Source organism: Leopardus geoffroyi, chromosome B2 (assembly GCF_018350155.1).
Source record: "Leopardus geoffroyi isolate Oge1 chromosome B2, O.geoffroyi_Oge1_pat1.0, whole genome shotgun sequence".
In the NCBI taxonomy this organism is placed as follows: domain Eukaryota; kingdom Metazoa; phylum Chordata; class Mammalia; order Carnivora; family Felidae; genus Leopardus; species Leopardus geoffroyi.
Genome location: NC_059332.1, coordinates 122,382,216 through 122,403,574, shown reverse-complemented (window position 1 = coordinate 122,403,574; position 21,359 = coordinate 122,382,216). Strand labels below are relative to the sequence as shown.

The 21,359-nt window shown below is 38.0% G+C and overlaps 1 protein-coding gene across 15 annotated transcripts in view; it reads left to right on the top strand.

The window, feature by feature from the left end:
- AHI1 (Abelson helper integration site 1) overlaps window positions 1–21,359 on the top strand; it is a 214,469-nt gene that overhangs the window by 38,151 nt on the left and 154,959 nt on the right. For all 15 annotated transcript variants that reach the window (XR_006717587.1, XR_006717588.1, XR_006717589.1 and 12 more), the window contains 4 exons: window positions 4,296–4,481; window positions 5,828–5,980; window positions 10,662–10,794; window positions 14,730–14,853. Coding sequence is in view for 12 of the 15 variants with exons in the window: in XM_045499720.1 (XP_045355676.1) it covers window positions 4,296–4,481; window positions 5,828–5,980; window positions 10,662–10,794; window positions 14,730–14,853 (596 nt within the window). In the remaining 3 variants the exon portion in view is untranslated. The remainder of the gene's footprint in view (window positions 1–4,295; window positions 4,482–5,827; window positions 5,981–10,661; window positions 10,795–14,729; window positions 14,854–21,359) is intronic.

The window sequence follows — 21,359 nt, the reverse complement described above, 5'->3', positions numbered from 1 at the left end:
TTTTCCTTCCCTTTCTATTTCTTGGAATAGCTTGAGAAGGATAGGTATTATCTCTGCTTTGAACATCTGGTAGAACTCCCCTGGGAAGCCATCTGGTCCTGGACTCTTATTTGTTGGGAGATTTTTGATAACCGATTCAATTTCTTCGCTGGTTATGGGTCTGTTCAAGCTTTCTATTTCCTCCTGATTGAGTTTTGGAAGAGTGTGGGTGTTCAGGAATTTGTCCATTTCTTCCAGGTTGTCCAATTTGTTGGCATATAATTTTTCATATTATTCCCTGATAATTGTTTGTATCTCTGAGGGATTGGTTGTAATAATTCCATTTTCATTCATGATTTTATCTATTTGGGTCATCTCCCTTTTCTTTTTGAGAAGCCTGGCTAGAGGTTTGTCAATTTTGTTTATTTTTTCAAAAAACCAACTCTTGGTTTCGTTGATCTGCTCTACAGTTTTTTTAGACTCTATATTGTTTATTTCTGCTCTGATCTTTATTATTTCTCTTCTTCTGCTGGGTTTAGGCTGCCTTTGCTGTTCTGCTTCTATTTCCTTTAGGTGTGCTGTTAGATTTTGTATTTGGGATTTTTCTTGTTTCTGGAGATAGGCCTGGATTGCAATGTATTTTCCTCTCAAGACTGCCTTCGCTGCATCCCAAAGCGTTTGGATTGTTGTATTTTCATTTTCGTTTGTTTCCATATATTTTTTAATTTCTTCTCTAATTGCCTGGTTGACCCACTCATTCGTTAGTAGGGTGTTCTTTAACCTCCATGCTTTTGGAGGTTTTCCAGACTTTTTTCTGTGGTTGATTTCAAGCTTCATAGCATTGTGGTCTGAAAGTATGCATGGTATAATTTCAATTCTGGTAAACTTATGGAGGGCTGTTTTGTGACCCAGTATATGATCTATCTTGGAGAATGTTCCATGTGCACTCGAGAAGAAAGTATATTCTGTTGCTTTGGGATGCAGAGTTCTAAATATATCTGTCAAGTCCATCTGGTCCAATGTCTCATTCAGGGCCCTTGTTTCTTTATTGATCGTGTGTCTAGATGATCTATCCATTTCTGTAAGTGGGGTGTTAAAGTCCCCTGCAATTACCACATTCTTATCAATAAGGTTGCTTATGTTTATGAGTAGTTGTTTTATATATTTGGGGGCTCCGGTATTCGGCGCATAGACATTTATAATTGTTAGCTCTTCCTGATGGATAGACCCTGTAACTATTATATAATGTCCTTCTTCATCTCTTGTTCCAGCCTTTAATTTAAAGTCTAGTTTGTCTGATATAAGTATGGCTACTCCAGCTTTCTTTTGGCTTCCAGTAGCATGATAAATAGTTCTCCATCCCCTCACTCTCAATCTAAAGGTGTCCTCAGGTCTAAAATGAGTCTCTTGTAGACAGCAAATAGATGGGTCTTGTTTTTTTATCCATTCTGATACCCTGTGTCTTTTGGTTGGCGCATTTAATCCATTTACATTCAGTGTTATTATAGAAAGATACGGGTTTAGAGTCATTGTGATATCTGTATGTTTTATGCTTGTAGTGATGTCTCTGGTATTTTGTCTCACAGGGTCCCCCTTAGGATCTCTTGTAGGGCTGGTTTAGTGGTGACAAATTCCTTCAGTTTTTGTTTGTTTGGGAAGACCTTTATCTCTCCTTCTATTCTAAATGACAGACTTGCTGGATAAAGGATTCTCGGCTGCATATTTTTTCTGTCTAGCACACTGAAAATCTTGTGCCAATTCTTTCTGGCCTGCCAAGTTTCAAAAGAGAGATCAGTCACGAGTCTTATTGGTCTCCCTTTATATGTGAGGGCACGTTTACCCCTTGCTGCTTTCAGAATTTTCTCTTTATCCTTGTATTTTGCCAGTTTCACTATGATATGTCGTGCAGAAGATCGATTCAAGTTCCGTCTGAAGGGAGTTCTCTGTGCCTCTTGGATTTCAATGCCTTTTTCCTTCCCCAGTTCAGGGAAGTTCTCAGCTATTATTTCTTCAAGTACCCCTTCAGCACCTTTCCCTCTCTCATCCTCCTCTGGGATACCAATTATGCGTATATTATTTCTTTTTAGTGTATCACTTAGTTCTCTAATTTTCCCCTCATACTCCTGGATTTTTTTTATCTCTCTTTCTCTCAGCTTCCTCTTTTTCCATAACTTTATCTTCTAGTTCACCTATTCTCTCCTCTGCCTCTTCAATCCGAGCTGTGGTGGTTTCCATTTTGTTTTGCATTTCATTTAAAGCATTTTTCAGCTCCTCATGACTGTTCCTTAGTCCCTTGATCTCTGTAGCAAGGGATTCTCTGCTGTCCTGTATACTGTTTTCAAGCCCGGCGATTAATTTTATGATTATTATTCTAAATTCACTTTCTGTTATATTATTTAAATCCTTTTTGATCAGCATGAAGGGAGTCTTGAGGGCTTACTATTTAATTACTGAACAACTCTATTACTCTATTGAAACTGTTGTTTACCCCTATATATCATAACATCAACTCTCAGCTTACGACCTCCATTGACTTTACATTCTTCCCTAGAAGGCTAGGGATGAGATAGGCTATATTTTTGTCAGCTCTGTTTCTTTATTGATGCTTCATTCCTGAACAGACTACAATCTGGATTTTGTTTCAGCTATGCAAACATCTCCAAATGAATCAGTGACTTCTATTTGCCACATTATTGAGTGAACACTTTAGGTTTTTTAAATCACACCTATGTGTGTTTGATCCATCACTCTCTCGAACCTCTGTTTTCTTGGTTTCCTTCATTTTCCCTGTACTCTTCCTTCAGTTTCCGGCATGGTCTTCCACTTACCTCTTTAATGTCACTCCTACTCATAGTTTCAGCTTTGATCTGCCTTTCTTAGACCCACTTTTCTTGCTTCTGCCTCACATTTCAGACATTGCAACTTGGATGACCCATAAATATCTAGACTCCTATAGTCTGAACATCTACCTATATTCTTTACCCCTTCTGTATCTGCTACTTCAGTTGATAGTGTTGCCATCAGCCCAGTCTCCCACGTTTACAGCCTTAGAGCTGCACTGTTCATTTTGGTAGCCACAAATCACGTGTGGCTATTAGAATTCAAATTAATTAATTAAAATTAAATATAATTAAAAATTGAGTTCCACAGTTGTGCTAGCCACACTTCCAAGTGCTCAATAGCCATAGATGACTAGTGTATGTTGTATTGAGGACCACAAGTGTAGAATAGTCCTATCATCACAGAAAGTTCTGTTGGAGTTTTTCTTGAATCTTCCCTTTTTCTCCTTTCCAAGTTGCAGCAGTCAGGAACAGCTACTCAGTATATTCACTGCACCCAGTCCCTGTTCTCTTAGTTTGTCACCCTCATGTTCTGTCTGAACTGCTGCAAAAGCTCCAAACTGTTTCTACTCCTAATTTGTAGAGGACACAACGGCTAACAAAGACATTTTCTGGGGCGCCTGAGTGGCTCAATTGGTTCAGCGTCTGACTCTTGATTTTGGCTCAGGTCATGATCTCAGGGTTCATGAGATTGAGCCCTGTGTTGAGCTCTGCGCTGACAGTGTGGAGCCTGCATGGGATTCTCTCCCCTGCTAAGGTCTCTATCTCTGTCTCTCTCTCTCTCTCTCTCAAAATAAACAAACTTAAAAAAAAAAAAAAAAAGAAAACAGACATCTTCAACTTAGAGTCATGGTCTGGTAAAAGAGGACATATTTTGAGTTGGTAAGGTTTTTATTTTTCTCATAAGAATCTCCATTTACTTAAGTATAAGTTGTTTTAATAAGTTTTTTTATTGAATAAACTTTTTTAAGAAGGTAGATTAAAATATTTTTTATTGTAATGAATGCCTTTATGTTAATTACTCTTTGAAAGTGATTTTGACTTTTTGAAAATTAAAACATTAAAATGTTCCCATTAAAAAACTGATACAAACAAATGGAAAATTTGTTTCTGTGTTTAAATAATACACATTTTAATTTTATCATTGTTATTACAAACAAAGGTGTTTTGATCACCTCCTTTGTGCAAAGTAACATCTGGCACAGTAATGTAAGTGCTTTACCAATAGCCTGAGTTTGTACGTGCCAGACGGCTATCAAGAAAATATGTAAAAAGTTGTTTGGGTTACCTTTTGCTGAGATGATCTGGAATTGTGTTTAACCAATTCAGTATTCTTTGCTTTATATCTCTAAGGAATATCATCATGCCATATTAATCTTTTTTTTTTCTTCAATGAGTTTTTGACTTGTACTATTGCTTTACTGGATATATTTATTTTCAGTGAAAGTAATATTTTATATGAATTTTTATTTTAAGCTTCTCGGAGCCAATGGAAATGTAAACATCAATTCAAAACTTCGTTTGCAGCTGTATTACCCACCTACTAAGCCTCGATACCAATTAAATGTTGTTGAAGTTTTTGAATGGTGGTCAAAACACCCAAGAAATTGGTACCCGTCAACATTGTACGTAACTGTAAGAGGACTGAAAGTTCCAGAATGTGTAAGTTAATAGCACATATAAATTATATGTTCTCCATTGTTGAAATTAAATGGTAACATTTTCCATTTCTAGAAAGATAAGGTCTCTAAAATTATTTTAATTGATTTCTGGAATATAAAAGTACTTTCAACAGCTATGTATTAAGCCTATGCTTAAGTAAAGATACTTAAATGGCGGTGCCTGGGTGGCTCAGTCAGTTGAGCATGCAACTCTTGTTTTTGGCTGAAGTCATGATCTCAAGGTCATAGGATCAAACCCCACATTGGGCTCTGTGTTGGGTATGGAGCCTGCTTAAGATCCTCTCTCTTCCTCTAGACCTCTCCCTCTTCCCCCTCCCCAGTTTGTGTGCCCTCTCTTACTCTCTCTCTCAAAAAAAAAAAAAAGACACTTAAACGAATTTTTTAGTACGAAATAAAAGTTTCAGTGTTAGGAAAATTTTTAAAAATAATATTCGTTTTTAAAAATTAAACATAAAAAATGATATGAAGTAGGAGTTGACCAATATTTTCTGTAAAGGACCAAATAGTTAATATTTTAGACTTTGTAGGTCATATAGTTTTTGTTGGAACTACTTTGTCTTTGTAGCGTAAAAGTAGGTACATAACACATATGTAGGCAATGCTAACAGATGGGTATGGATATGTTCCAGTAAAACTTTATTGACAAAAACAGCAAGCTAGATTTGGTCCAGGCATTTGCAGTACCGTGATTTATAGGCACATTTTTCATGATATTATTCAAATAATCAGTAAATGTTTCTGCTGCTGTTTTCCATAGATTAAAACTATGAATGACTTTAGCAAAGAATTGGTTCTAAAACAAAATTTTTGTTTTTGTCTTATTTGCAATGAGACATTTCAGAACATTTGGATATTTTGTAATTGATATTGTAAGTTGTGACCACAGGGTTGGTTTGCATTGATTTGAATGGAGTTAAGTCTCTTCTTAAGAAAAGCACAATTTAAAAACTTTAGGTCTTTAGGGTATCAGTTTTGCCATGTTAAGGGGAGAGATACCATTGTATATCAGAGCTGTGAAATAACATCTGGTAGGTGTTGGTGAAGAGGCAAAAACAAAGGGATAGAATTATTAAAACCATTTCGTGCAACCATCGGAATTGTTTTTTTCCTCCCAACTTCTAGGCTTTTTGGTTTTATAGAACTACAATTTCAAGTTCCCTTCATCTTATTTAGAATAATGTACATAAAAGTAGGATGTTTTTCTGAATTACATTTTGAAAACATTTCCACATTGTTTGTTTCAATATTTAAAAAACCCTGTGTGCTAGAAAAGAGAAAAAGATTAAATCAATACTTAACATTTTCTCAACTTCTATACATATTTAGATAAAGCCGTCTTACCATTCTGTGGTGGCTCTTCAGGAGGAAAAAGGTAAACCAGTGCACTGTGAACGACGCCACGAGGCCAGTTCATTAGATGCAGAACCTGGACTAGAAGATTCCAAGGAAGTGGTGAAGTGGAAACGACTACCTGGGCAGGTGAAGTGTTGGATTATTCTTGATTCATTTAGAGGTGTCCTTACTTACTTTAAAAGCTCCAACAGTTCTGAGGGTAACTAGCTTGCTACTTAAAACTCTCAGATTATCCCTGTTTTTTTTACCACAATCTTGTCTTTTCATTAATTCACTTGGCAACTAATAATAGAGAGTGCATATCATGTGCTTTATGAAAGCACTATCTTGGGGCTCCTGGGTGGCTTGGTTAAGCATCCAACTTCAGCTCAGGTCATGATATTACTGTGAGTTCCAGCCCCAGGTCCGGCTCCCTGCTGTCAGCACAGAGCCCGCTTCAGATCTTCTGTTCCCCTTTCTCTCTGTCCTTCCCTCTGCTCCTGCTCATGCCCTCTCTCTCAAAAATAAATAAAAGCATTTTAAAAAAATAAAAATAAAAGCACTATCTTAGGTTCTTTGTTAGGGACCTGGGTTTTTTCTATCAGTTGGCTGCAGCTGCGATAAAGAAATACCACCGACTGGGGTGGGCGGGGGGGGGTGCTTAAACACCATAAGCTTACCTCCTCATAGTTCTGGAGGCTAAAGTCCCAGGGTTAAGGGTTGGTTTACTCTGAGGCCTTTCTCCTTGGCTGGCAAATGGCTGCCATCTTGCTGCCTTTTCATGGTCTTTTCTCTGTGTGTGTTCATCCATGGTGTCTTTTCTTCTTGTGAGGACAGTAGTCTTAGTAGTTTAGGACCCCACCCTAAGAAAAACAAACAAAACCTTATTTTAATATAATCGACTCTTTAGAGATTTTTATCTCCAAATATTATTATTAGAATATAAATATTCTGAGTTACTAGAGTTAGGGTTTCAACTATGAATTTTGGGAGACACAGTTCAACCCATAACAGCAATAAAACAACAGATTTCTGATGTTTATAAAAAGTAAATCTCATAATGGGTTTTCTTAGTAAAATGGATTTTATTAAAAAATGGATTTTTTTAATGGGTTCATGAGATTTATTTTTTAATTCCCAGCTTCTTCCTGAATCACATTTTGATGGAGATACATATACTTGCATATTTTTCTACCACAAGTTGAGTAATATTTAAGCTTTTATTAATGTTTTCCTTTCTGGTTAGCATATTTTACAGTAGCAGGAAACATTGTTGATACAGTTTTGCAGATCTCTTACTTATTTCCACAAAGAGTGAAGTGGTTCATTCTGTACATCTGAGACATTGCCAGGTGCAGTTTATCCAAAATCTTAATTTATCCAAACATTCAATATATACATAAGAATAATTACCTTCATAGACTTTTTTACTTTCTGTATTTTGCATCATATTTGACTTTCTTTTTGAGTCCCATTTCACAGATACATCTTAAAGTCATTTTATTTTATTTTATTTTTTTTAATTATTTTTTTTTTTCAACGTTTATTTATTTTTGGGACAGAGAGAGACAGAGCATGAACGGGGGAGGGGCAGAGAGAGAGGGAGACACAGAATCGGAAACAGGCTCCAGGCTCTGAGCCATCAGCCCAGAGCCCGACGCGGGGCTCGAACTCACAGACCGCGAGATCGTGACCTGGCTGAAGTCGGACGCTTAACCGACTGCGCCACCCAGGCGCCCTTAAAGTCATTTTAAAATACTTTGAATATGGAACGAGTGGGTGGTCAGTCAGTTGAGTATCTGTCTCTTGATTTTGGCTCAGGTCATGATCCCAGAGTCATGGGGTTGAGCCCTATATCAGGCTCCACACTGAATGTAGAGCCTGCTTAAGATTCATTCTCTCTCTCTCTCTCTCTCTCTCTCTCTCTCCCCCCCCCTCTCCCCCTCTCCCCCTCTCTCCCTTCCCCTCCCTCTCCCCCTCCCTCCCTCCCACCCTCTCCCCCTCCCTCTGCCCCTCTCCCTGGTTCACACTCTCTCTAAAATAAAAAAAATAATAAAATACTTTGAACATAATAATAATGATAGAGTAACATTAGACTGTGCCCTTGGAGACCTACAACATTCGTTGGGGAAGCAGGAGACAGTTGCCGTGTTGTTCGCTGTCAGGTGTACTGCAGACAAGTCTTGAGGAAAGGCAGTTCTGATGATAATTGCAGAGTGCGATTTGGGAACTGCTGGAAGTCCTAAGACCCTTTCAGGGCGTCTACAAAGTCATCTAATTTTCATAATAGAATTGTAATGATTCTGATTACTTCATAATGATTTAGTTTATCTTCTTCACTTTTGTTCTCCCTTAAGTATACACTGGAGTTTTCCAGAGACTAAGTGATAACATGATAGCACAAGAGAGTGACAGCAGAAGCAATTATGAACATTTGGCTGTCTTTTATTAAGCAAGATATTAAAGAGTTTTTCAAAAGTGTGGAACAATTCATTTTATGTAGTTATTTTTCATAAAAGACTAATATCTTTATGTTGACATTTAATAGGTTAGCTATTTGTTATTTTTTTCAATGAATTAAGAAATGTTCTTTAAATTTCTCAATTGTAATTTCTAATATGATAAATATGGTTATATCCACATAGAAGTTTTTTGGGGTCTTCAAAATTCTTTAAAGACTCTGAAGCCATCCTGAAACTAAAACAATTTGAGAATTGCAGATATGAAGAAGGTGAGCTGGAGTGGTGGAAGAAGGGTTCATTCCACAGGTTGGGGGAGCTTGAAATAGACTTTAAAGGCAGCCAAGTTAGGGGTGGGTGAAGAGGGACAGGGAAGGGTGTTTCAATATGGGGGCAAAGTTGTAAATAAATGGGAATGGACCTCTTGTATTCAGGCACTCAGACATTTGGCAGGCTGGATTGGGCACCTGGGTTGCTCAGTTGGTTAAGCATGTGACTCTTGATTTCTACTTAGGTCATAATCTCTCAGTTCGTGGGTTTGAGCCCCACATCGGGCTCTGTGCTGACCAGAGCATGCTTGGGCATCTCTCTCTCCCTGTCTCTCTGCCCTTCTCCTGTGCTCTCTCTTCCTCTCTCTCTCAAAATAAGTAAATAAACATTTTTTAAAAAATGGCTGGCTGGAAACCACAGTTTGCATAAGAGATAAAGTGGTATGATTGATTGGGCCCACGATGTAGAGTATCACTAATGGTAGCCCAATACTTGACTGTGTGGGATGTGAGAAGTAATGGAAAGTTTTTGGGTAGGAAAAAAGTATAGTAGTACCTCATAACCATATTTTAGAACAAATTAATTCTGGCATAGCATGTTGGAGATCTTGAGGTAGGATACATCAGAATGAGAGAGACCACTACAAGGCAGTTGTAGTCATTAATGTGTGGGGGGAAAAGGTTCTAACCTTGGGATAATGGTTCAAAAAGGAAAAATATGGGATGAATACAAGAGAAAGATAGAACAAAAACCAGCATAATTTAATGACTGACAGGTAGGAAAGAAGGGAGAAGAGTCAAAGATGTGGAAGACCTTTATTATCAATTGTTCATTGAGTGCCTCTTCTAGTACAGTGCCAAACCCTGGTCATACGAAGAAAATTGTAGTAGCTTCAGTGATTTTACTTTGCTGGTGTGGCAGAGTTTTCCTCAGCCGCATCTACTGCCGGCAGCAAGTGCTTATAAGACCTCCTGATTTTTCCTTCAATTTTTATCCTCTTTTTATCACCCCTCCTTTTCTAAAATGTGTGGATGGAGAATGGAGGGCAAAGATGGGTAGCATGGTGTCCACTACCTTGTTGACACCTAAGAAATGTCTGTTGAGTATTCCACTTTCCTAGTAGCTGCTTGTGATGCTGCCTGCTAATAATGCTGCTGAATCTTGGTGCTACTTGTGACGCACCTGGTACCTGTCCAGAAGGCAGAGTCTTGAGCTAATAGTCTTTGATTAGGCCCAGCAAGTTGCACTTGACCCTCTGAATAATCCTTATTAACTGTATGTAGAAATAATGGTTACTTACAGGGTGCTGTGATGAACATATTAAAAGACATTTGTGAGGTAGTACCACATTCATAGCATATAGTAAGGGTCCAATATATGTTTAATTGAACTTGCAGAATAACAAGAACTAAGGCTCACGAAAGTTTGGAAGAAGTAGAATTAGGACAAATAAAAGTAGTATTTTCTACAGTAGATACTATACATGGAAAGTTTTGGGTTCATCTGGTAATTCATAAAAATTAACGAAGAAATTTTAATAAAATTAATGAAGAAACCAACAAGAGGTGATTGATTACTTTGAAAGTACCTTTTGGAAGGCAGCCACAAATGATGATGATTTTAAGAGAGAAGAAGAGAGAAAATGAGCATTCATACATTCTGGGCTTAAGCTAGACCCTATAGGGCATTTATGGTCTCAGAATTAGTTGTGGTTCAGCAAATATCACTTATTAGGTGTCATGGAATAAAGATCTGATATGACATTTTTTTGTGCGTGGCTATATCTTTTGTGCAGTAGTGACAACTTTAGAGTACCAGATAATGGCATTATTGCTTCGTAGTTTAGGTGAATTAAGTGCTAGTACTCAATTTATTGAGTATAAATTGACTTTATTTTATGGAGAACTGATTCCCTCTTTAGGAAGTAAAATAATTTACTATAGTTTTCCATCATTCTGTTTACTTGCTTTTCTCTTTCTCTGCATCACAGTAGAGGGACTTAAAAAAAAAAAAATAAAGCTCTACCATTTAGTAATTGAATCAACAACTAGCCTTCATATTTTAATGTTTCTTATTTTTCTTAATATGTGTTTTCTTAGGCTTGCCGTATTCCAAACAAGCACCTCTTCTCACTAAATGCAGGAGAACGAGGATGTTTTTGTCTTGCTTTCTCTCACAACGGAAGAATATTAGCAGCAGCCTGTGCTAGCAGGGACGGATATCCGATTATTTGTGAGTAATAATTCTGCCTGTTTAATCTGATCGAAGTCTATGTGGAGGACATTGTTTGGTTTTTAAAATTCATTGAAATCTTAATTTGAGTAATCCTCCAGTTTTTTAACAATAATTTTACAGCTTTCTATAAAATTTATGTTCAGGAGTAGAAAGAGAATGACCAAATGAAGGATGGTAAGTTTACTTTTAAAACATGCAGGAGGGGGGCGCCTGGGTGGCGCAGTCGGTTAAAGCGTCCGACTTCAGCCAGGTCACCATCTCACGGTCTGTGAGTTCGAGCCCCGCGTCAGGCTCTGGGCTGGTGGCTCAGAGCCTGGAGCCTGTTTCCGATGCTGTGTCTCCCTCTCTCTCTGCCCCTCCCCCGTTCGTGCTCTGTCTCTCTCTGTCCCAAAAATAAATAAACGTTGAAAAAAATAAATAAATAAAAAAAAATAAAACATGCAGGAGGATTTTTGTAAGCATTTTCTATTTTAAAATAGAAATTTAGAAATGTGCAGGCATTAATAAATCTCATGAGGAATTCTAGTCCATTATGGTCAGTTGGTAACAGTGATAATTTAAATTATGAAAGCCTTTGAATTTCATATGCATTAGAAGGGTTACATCTGGCTCAGGAGTATCTAGAGAACGACTTCTCATTATGGTAGAGAAGTCAGCAGTGGCCCAAAACCCACTCTCAAATTGCTTCTAAAAAAATATAGAAAACCTTGTTGGGGTGCCTGAATAGCTCAGTCAGTTAAGCCTCCAACACTTAATTTTTGCTTAGGTCACGATCTTAGGGTTCATGAGTTCGAGCCCTATGTTGGGCTCTGCGCGGACAGTGAAGAGCCTGCTTGGGATTCCCTCTTCCTTTTTTCTGGAGGTGCATGCTTGTGTTCATGCGCTGTCTCTATCCCTCAAAAATAAACATTTAAAAAATATAGAGAAAACCATATTAAAATTTTCTGTAACAGTTGAGATCTTTTTTAAGTGAGCATCTCTTCTAGACTTAAAGGCATTAAGTACTTTCCCTTACTTTTTTTCCTTTTTAAATATTTATTTATTTATTTTTGAGAGAGACAGAGTGAGTGAGGGAGGGGCAGAGAGGGAGAGAGAGAGAATTCCAAGCAGGCTCCACATATCAGCAGAGACCCAGGTGGGGCTTGAACCCATGGACCACGAGATCATGACTGAGCCAAAATCAAGAGTTGATGCTTAACCAGCTGAGCCACCAGGTGCCCCTACTTTGCCTTATTTCTTGCATAATTATGAAAACCAGCTTCCTCAGCAGGAAGTAACCCACTCCCTATGGGCATCTGCCCAAAGCACTAGGTAGTGTTGAACTTCCCTCAGTCTCACACAGTTTATTTCTTAGCAGATTTATTCTTTCAGCAGGGACTTCTAATTGGCTTGATTAACATTTTTTAAATAAACATTAAATGTTAAATAAATCAAATAAATATTTTTTTCATGAAATGTTAGTTTAAAAAAAACATTTTTTTTGTGTAGTTGTATTATACCCATGCTATTTTAAAAATTCATCAAAACCTGTTCATGAAGGAGAAAAGATTCTTAAGAAACATACTCCAGAGTGTTAATAGTGATTTATTTCTTTCGGGCAGTGAAGGAATTATTTTCATTCTTATTTATGTTTTCAACATTTCAGTGACAAATGTTACTTTATGCTTAAAAACAACTTGTGCAAAATGCTATATAAATTTAGACGTACTTATTGCTTAAGTCTCAAAAAACAGAAGAAGAATTTGGTCTTTGGTTTTTGATTGTTTGGTTGTGATGTGTCTGCTTGAAATTTATTTAGCTTGTTAGATGTGTGGATTAATGTCTTTCCAAAATTGGGAAGTTTTCAGTCTTTCTTTCTTCACATTGTTCTGTCTGCTCCTTTCTATTTTTTCTCTTCTGAGACTTGTCATCTCTTTGTTGGTACACTTGGTGGTGTCCCACAGGTCCCTGCAGCTTTATTCTTTTATCTTCATTCTTTTTCTCTCTTTTCCTCAGACAGCATAATCTCAAATGACCTATCTTCAAGTTTGTTGATTTTTCTGCCAGTTCAGATTTGTTATTGAGCCCCTCTAGTGAATTGTTTATTTCCATTATTGTATTTTTCAACTCTAGAATTTTTGGGGTTTTTTTATATATAATTTCTGTCCCTTTGTTGGTATTTTTTTGGTGAGAATTATTCCTAATTTTTAGGGATAGTTTTCTTTATATCTTTGAGTATATTTGTAAAAGTGGGCTTAAAGTCTTTGTCTAGAAATACCAACATCTTGGCTTCCTCTTAGACAGTTTCTGTGGACTGCCTCATTTCTTTGTATGGCCATAGTTGACTGCTTGGTTTTTCATGTCTCCCTAATTTTGTGTTGAGAAGTAGATATTATTACAGTGTAGCTGTTCAGGAAATCAGATTCCTTTCCTTCCCCCTCCTCTCTACCCACCCACCCAGGATTTGTTGTTGTCTCTGAAGTCTCTGCTCACTTAACTTGGTGGTCAGCCACGGTTGGAGATTTTTAAATGTCTTGACTGAGCAGATCACCCAGCCTTTGCCAAGGGGATCTGTGTGTGCATTGGGATGTACTCTTAACATGTTGTGGTAGGCAGTTTGCAACTCTGCCATAGCCTTCACTTTATGTTTGCACAGAGCCGCCTGAGGTCAGCCAGAGTGAGAGAGGGCCTAGAGTCTTTCACTCACATGTACATGCCCTGCTAGATTCCCAGGAGTTTGTTGAAGTCCCCTATGGACATCTCATTCTCATTGTTTTCCTTTTAAGTTTTTTGCTCAGCCTCTTCTTAGCCTCAGTTGGCATCACTGCCTCAGACAGCTGTGCCACTGATTATTTCAGCGTGTACCCTAGGGTTAGGGCTGTTCGCACAGAGCATGCTCTGAGCCCAGTTAAATAAAGCCAAGCCCTGAGAATGGAGACTTTCAGGGAACTGCTAGACTGTGTTAATAGTAGTAAGTCTTGGGGATGGGGATTTGGGGGAGCTTCATACCTCTTCTGCCCCATCCTGTGGCTGCTATGCTGCTGGCTTTACGTTGTGAGGCTATTGATTTTTAAAGCTTCTTTGGAGCTTGGGGGAAGAGAATGGGAACACGGCAAGTTAAAACACCACGAAGCTCAGGTTCTTACCAAGATTCAGCTGTTTTTCTTAATTAAATGCTCCTCATATTGTTGCAAACCTTTGTTTAATTTCTAGAGTTCTGAAAAAGTTAATTTGGATAATTTTGGCAGTGTTCTCTTTGTTTTTATCAGGGAGCAGATATTCGGAAGTCCTTCTGTTACTATTCCGGAAGTAATTCTGTTCTGCTTAGTATTTTAAAGGGGATTTGGTTTTACCACTAGATGGAAGTAGAGACTTGCACACTTTGTTGTTCTAAATTCAGTCATTGTCTTGGAAGATTTTATTGTGAACCTAACTTACAGGAAAACCACAATGCCTTTTAATCAGATTGGGTCTTTGTTAATTCTCTTACTAAATCATTTTAGTATTAGAAATTTTTTCTGATAATAGCACAGTTCACATTTTTTCCTCAAAGAATTAAAATTCTGTTGGAATTTAATTTTCAGTAAACTAATGCTTTATTCATGAAAGCCCAAATTATAGAATCTTTGGAGTTGCAATTTAAATGTTATTTATTATTTGATTAATGATTGTCAAAGATTATTAGAAAAATTGCTTTGAAGTGATGAGAATAAATGTTAATTGGAGCATATTGTAAAATTTTGTATGTGGAAATTCTTGTGTCTAAAGGAAATGAAAAACTGTTTTTAAGTAGACTTTGAAATTTTTTATGCTAAAATATCTTTGGTGATAATATTCTTGGAGGCAGTGCTTACCTTATGTACATACAGATTATCGTAAACTATGTATTTGTGTATTACTGGATTGAGAGTCTCTGTCCTGGAAACCTACTAATTTTTGAATATTTTCATTAGTATACGAAATTCCTTCTGGACGTTTCATGAGAGAATTGTGTGGCCACCTCAATATTATTTATGATCTTTGCTGGTCACATGACGATCGCTATATTCTTACTGCCTCATCTGATGGCACCGCCAGGTTAGTATCCTTGAGAAGTACTTCTTCTGTACGTTGCTTGCCATCAAGGAAAGTAACTAATGCATCAGTTATGTTTGGATGATCAAGCGACTATCAGAGATGCATCCTACAGACTGATTAGATGAGTCGTAGTGCAAAATTTTTTTCCTGAAGATGTTTTTGTTAAGTGTATTAGGTAATGTATAATACTTTTGGTCTCAGTGTCTTTCAGTGATCATTATGTACACTGTTTGATTAATACTTTGACATAAGGTTATTAAATAATTGATCTTTTCCCCAAAATATAAGCTCTTAATGGTAGGGGTCTGTCTTCACTGTTAGCTGTATGCAGGGGCCAGGCCACAGTGCTGTAAGGGCCAGTAAGCTTTCCTCTGCTCTCCAAAAGTATGGCATTTCTACGAAATTTTTCCTAGGACAAAAATGGCATAAAATGAAGAAGTAATTACTGTTAATGTATATGGAAAAGTTTTTGAGTGTTCCCAGACCTAAAAATAGCCTCTTGGACTTTTCTGATACCAAAGAACATGTCTTGCTGATGGATGCACACAATAAACTGGGATAAAGCGGAGATGCTCACAGATACAGTTCAGAGCTAGAGCAGCTCAATGTGGAGATGCTGAGTGTGGTTTCCAGGGAAGAGCTTGACGGTGCTACTCGCTGCTTGGGGTGTGTGCTGCCTCTGTAAGGGCTCACTGCAAAACAGATGCTGAACCCTAGTTTTGCTTTTCTCCTTTTTTCATCAAAGCAAAAATTCTCTTCAGCTGTCTTTGGGTTAGTGAAAACAAACCAAAAAGTACTAATACAGGTCTTAGGCAAAAGCAAAGTGGTATAATGCAGACTTTCGAAAAGCAGGGGATACTTGTAAGTGAATATGCACCTCATGTTTTAAGAGTTTTCTAGATTGTCAGTATTTTCATTTTTCAGAATGTCAGTCATGAAATAACCTAACCCCTTCCAACCTAGTAAGTATCACAGTAGCATTTTTAAACTACTTTGTGAAGTGCCATTGACACTGTTTTAGCTGCTTGCTCTACCTTGCATGTATTCTAAATGTATTATTAGGCAGCTTTTCAGAATGCCTTTATAGATGTCATTTAATTTGATTCCAACAAATGTAGGTAGGTGCACATAAAAAAATATTATTTCTTTTTTTTTTCCATTCTCAGAACTTTATTTAAGATTAGAGTTGAGCAGTTTGGCCTTTTCTTTGGAATTGCAATGCACTTTCCAAACACCCTTCATTTTAATGGGACTCTGGCTGATAATCACTGAGGTTCTTTTTTTTTTTTATTTTATTTTTTATTTTTTAAAATTTACATCCAAGTTAGTTAGCATATAGTGCAACAATGATTTCAGGAGTAGATTCCTTAGTGCCCCTTACCCATTTAGCCCATCCCCCCTCCCACAACCCCTCCAGTAACCCTCAGTTTGTTCTCCATATTTATGAGTCTCTTCTATTCTGTCCCCCTCCCTGTTTTTATATTATTTTTGTTTCCTTCCGTTATGTTCATCTGTTTTGTCTCTTAAAGTCCTCATATGAGTGAAGTCATATGATTTTTGTCTTTCTCTGACTAACTTCACTTAGCATAATACCCTCCAGTTCCATCGACATAGTTGCAAATGGCAAGATTTCATTCTTTTTGATTGCCAAGTAATACTCCATTGTGTATATATACCACATCTTCTTTATCCATGCATCCATCGGTGGACATTTGGGCTCTTTCCATACTTTGGCTATTGTTGATGGTGCTGCTATAAACATGGGGGTGCATGTGTCCCTTTGAAACAGCACACCTGTATCCTGTGGATAAATGCCTAGTAGTGCAATTGCTGGGTCATAGGGTAGTTCTATTTTTTGTTTTTTGAGGAACCTCCATACTGTTTTCCAGAATGGCTGCACCAGCTTGCATTCCCAACACTTACTATTTCTATACACTAAGAAGCTGATACTTGGAGCAGTTCGCGATCCCCTCTGACTTCACTCTTCTGCTTCCTGCTTTTCTAACACACTTTGTAGCAGATACTCCTTGCGTCTGGATCCCTTCTTTTACTAGTCTTATCAGCTTCCTTTTTAATATAAGATGTCTAATTGATTAAGATGTTATCATTACCGTTTACTTTATATTTAAATGCAAAAGATAGTAATTGGTGAGCATTGGTTTCCTTCCCTGTGTAGCTGGGAACCTGCTATGCGTCCCTCCTTACGTTATCCTCCACAACCTGTGGTCTGCTTGTTTTCTCGGCATAGCCATTCTGTCTGATGCCAGGTTGTACTAGAGAACAGTTTATAACCCTGCCAAGGCCTGACTGGATTTGTAAGTCTTAAAATCACTTGAGCTCTCATCTCAGCTGCACAATCCTCGTCCTTATCAAAATTCAGCTGTTTCCCCTCATTTCTCTGGCGGCATATCCAGGCCTCACGGCACTTCAGGTTCTGTACACTGAGTCACATCTTCCCACTTTCATTAGCTGAATGCCTTCAGCTTACAGTGAAATTAAGCCAGACACGCACTTCCTGTATTTCCCTCTGGTTTTCCACCCAGTGTCTGTCAGTGTACCCATCTTGATCTCTGTCTGCTGCCTTAACAAAAAGGTGAATAAAGACACTTTTTCCGGCCACTCTTTGATCTATGCTTTTAATCTCAGTCCTTCAGTCTGCAGCTCTGTTTCCTACCTCTTGTCTCTTCACTATCTTCCTGTCTATTGACTTTGTCCTGTCATCCTAAAAATACGTTCACATCTTCTTATCTTAAGAAATCTTTTTCTCAACTCTTTCTCCTTTCCAGACTACCACATTAGTTTTCTTTCTACACCATCAAGGGCATTCTATGCACGTTGTCTTTACTTCAACCCAGTTAGTCTGGCTTTCACTCCCATTCTGCTAGATAAACCTTCTTCAAGAGGTCAGCAGTCAGTTGCTGATTTTCAGATCCCAGGGCCAGTTTTGGTCCTTATCCTGTTTGCTTTCACTGCAGTACTTAATTATTGACCAGTCTTCAAATATTCTCAGTTAATGGTTTCCTTGACAACCTCTTCTGTTTCCTTTTTATTGTGACTCTGGCCAGTTCTCATTCCCTGCCTCCTGTTCCTCCTCCTCTGCCTATTCTCTGTAGATGTTTATTCCTGGGATCCTCTTCTTGTCATCTTCCCTGGTTTGGGGTGCTCGACCTGGTCTCTCTTGTCTTTCCCGGCTTGGAGTCTCAGTCTTAGGCAGTGACTTCTAGCGCCCACTTTTTTCTGAATTGCACTTTCTGTTACACACTTCTGTCTGGACTGTCCAGTGGCACCTCAGATCAGACTTGCTGATAATCACAAAACTTTGCTTTCCTCTTTTAGTCCTCTTGTGGATTTTTTAATGGCATCCTTATCCACCTTGTCTCCTGAGCCAGGAACCCAGGGAGCCCTCATTTCTTTTTTTACTTCCCACCATTCCTCCCCGCATCCAAGCAGCGCCACGGTCTGTCGGTTCACCCTTCTAAAAGGCTCACCATTCTGTCACACTCTTTCTGTCCTCACTGGTGTTACCTTCATTCAGGCCCTTGCTATCTGCTCTTAAACTGTTGGTGCTGAACTTTCCCACTGTTCAGTCTTTTGTTCCTCCATCTTTCCAAAACCATCTTTCATAATGCCTTGCTTTTCAGAAGTCTTTGATTACCACCACCCTTTTGAAAATGTTCCAGTTCCCGGGGCGCCTGGGTGGCTCAGTTAGTTGGACATCCAATTCTTTTTTTTTTTTTTTTTTTTTTTCAACGTTTTTTTTTATTTATTTTTGGGACAGAGAGAGACAGAGCATGAACAGGGGAGGGGCAGAGAGAGAGGGAGACACAGAATCGGAAACAGGCTCCAGGCTCTGAGCCATCAGCCCAGAGCCCGACGCGGGGCTCGAACTCACGGACCGCGAGATCGTGACCTGGCTGAAGTTGGACGCTTAACCGACTGCGCCACCCAGGCGCCCCTGGACATCCAATTCTTGATTTCGGCTCAGGTCAGGTAGGTGGGATCGAGCCCCATGTCAGTCTCTGTACTGACAGCATGGAACCTGCTTGGGGTTCTCTCTCTCCCTCTCTCTCTGCCCCTCCCCTGCTCACATGAGGACATGCAAACACATTTTAAAAATTGTAAAAGAAAAAGGAAAGAAAGAAAGAAAGAAAGAAAGAAAGAAAGAAAGAAAGAAAGAAAGAAAAAGAAAATATTCCAGTTCCTTAGCATGGCATAACAAGCATGTTTCTCATTGACCCTACACCCTTGTCCTGTGCACTTGCTATATGCCCTCGGCCTCACCCACACAGTCTTTTGAAATGCCCTTAGTATCTTACCCTCTTTGAAATTCCTGTGCCCTGTAGCCTTGCCTCCTCTTCCCGTGCTTAAATGCCCTTTTCCTAGCCTTCCTGCCCAACTCAGTGACTCAACAAACATTTAAGTGCCTTTTATGAGCCACCATGGGCTCATAGTCATCATTTAAAACTCAGCTCAGATTTAGCCATTTCTTGAAGACTCTTGGATTTTTCCACACAGCACATAATATGTTGCAGTACAGTATACTTTTTTCTTTTTGTAGCTTTGAAATTTATACTGATTGAGAGCTCTTGGCATCATAAAAATATTAATGTGTAAGATTAACTGAGTGAAGAGGGAAACATTGTGACTAGAACCAAAAAGACTGAGGTTTTTGAAAGGGGTAAGGACTACTAAAAATGAATAAGCTAATGTCAAAAGGAAGAGAATTAGAGTTGCTGATGCCAAGAGTGGCAGAGGGATGAGTTTCTCTGGCTGTTTCTTCCATCTTCCTGGGGATCCACACCACATGTTAGTGTCTCCTGAGTACAACTGTATCCCACTGGATAGCTCTCTGCCATGTAAGTGTAACCAAAATCTTTAGCTGTCATCCAGATAATTTGTATTTTTCTCTAACCGGCAACTCCTAAAATAATCCAATTTTTCCCATGTGTAATGGCTCCAGTTAGGCACATAGGTCCCTATGCCACCCTTAATCCCACATACTGTCTAACTTCATGTTTTTTCTTACCCAGTTCTAATAATGTTTTTTGTGCGCTCATCTAGTCATTACAAATTTGAGTATCTCCTTGTTCTTTGTGATTAGCCTGTTTTTTCCCCCAGACTCATTAATATGTTTCTTTTGTTCTTGGATTCAACCATTGCTTGCTTGATGAAAGCCATCATTCACACCAGTTAGGTCTTCACATAAAAAGCTTCATTTTTATTTTAAAATGCTGTGTCTGGATTTTTTTTTTAATTTTTTTAAACATTTATTTATTTTGAGAGACAGAGACAGAGCAGGAGCAGGGAAGGGGCAGGGAGAGAAAGGGAGACACAGAATCCGAAGCAGGCTCCAGGCTCTGAGCTGTCAGCACTGAGCCAGATGTAGGGCTCGAACCCGTGAACTGTGAGATCATGACCTAAGCCAAAGTCAGACGCTTAACCGACTGAGCCACCCAAGTGCCCCCAAAAATGCTGTGTCTGTTTTAATTGAGCTGTTTTTAAGGTATGATTTCTTCATTTCTATCCGCTATATAGTATTTCAGATTATACCACTGAGATTTTTTAGCAAGCAACTGAAGTTTTCATCCTTTAAACAATCTTCACAGTATTAATCACAAATTAATGATTTTGTTCTTTAAGTACTCTATTTCATGCAGCATGCATTCATTGAAAGTATTGCTATGGTAAAAATGTTTATGCAGTGACATACATGCTTTATTTTTACTTGAAAACATGTTCTTTCCCTTCCTTCATCATTAGTTTGGATTCTTACTAATTGAAGATCATATCCTGTATTTGAAGCAGCTGCTGAGAAAATGCATAGAATGTTATTCTTAAATGGCAACCATATTTTTTCTTTTTTCGATAAATTTGAAAAGGACTTAATTTGCTTTAGTTCTTAGGTAGTAATTAAAAGAATGAACTGTAAATCCCCTCATTAAAAAATTAATATATTTTTCTCATTCTAGTAATTTAATCAAGTTAAAAAAAAACAGTGTTCTACACTCATTTAGTAGCTGTCTGTTGTTAGATTTTTCCAATTTTTACACATTGACTAGAATTGCAGAGTTTCTGACATAACAATTTTAACGCTTGAGATTTACTCTTTTGTCAAGACTGTAGCAGTGACAGTAACACTGCTTTTTAAAAATTGTCCATTATTTAGAGGAAGAGATAACGAGAGTGTTGAACATAAGTTGATTATTTAATGTAAGGTAGTCTGTTTTCTATCAAAAATCATAATTATTTTAATCTTATGCAAGTATTCATACAGTTATTTCATTATGGCTTTTAAGTCTTTGAGATCATGTTCTTTATCTATGCTATGAAATTACATATATAAGGTTAATGGAGTATCCTGTTCTCTAAACCTCTACAGTGAGCACTTTGCAAAAGCAATATACACAACCTAAGTGGGGGATAATTAAAGCTTTCCCTAGATTTTATTTTTTGTGTGTAATGTACTAAATGCAGTATTTTACCAACTATACAGTGTGTATTTAATC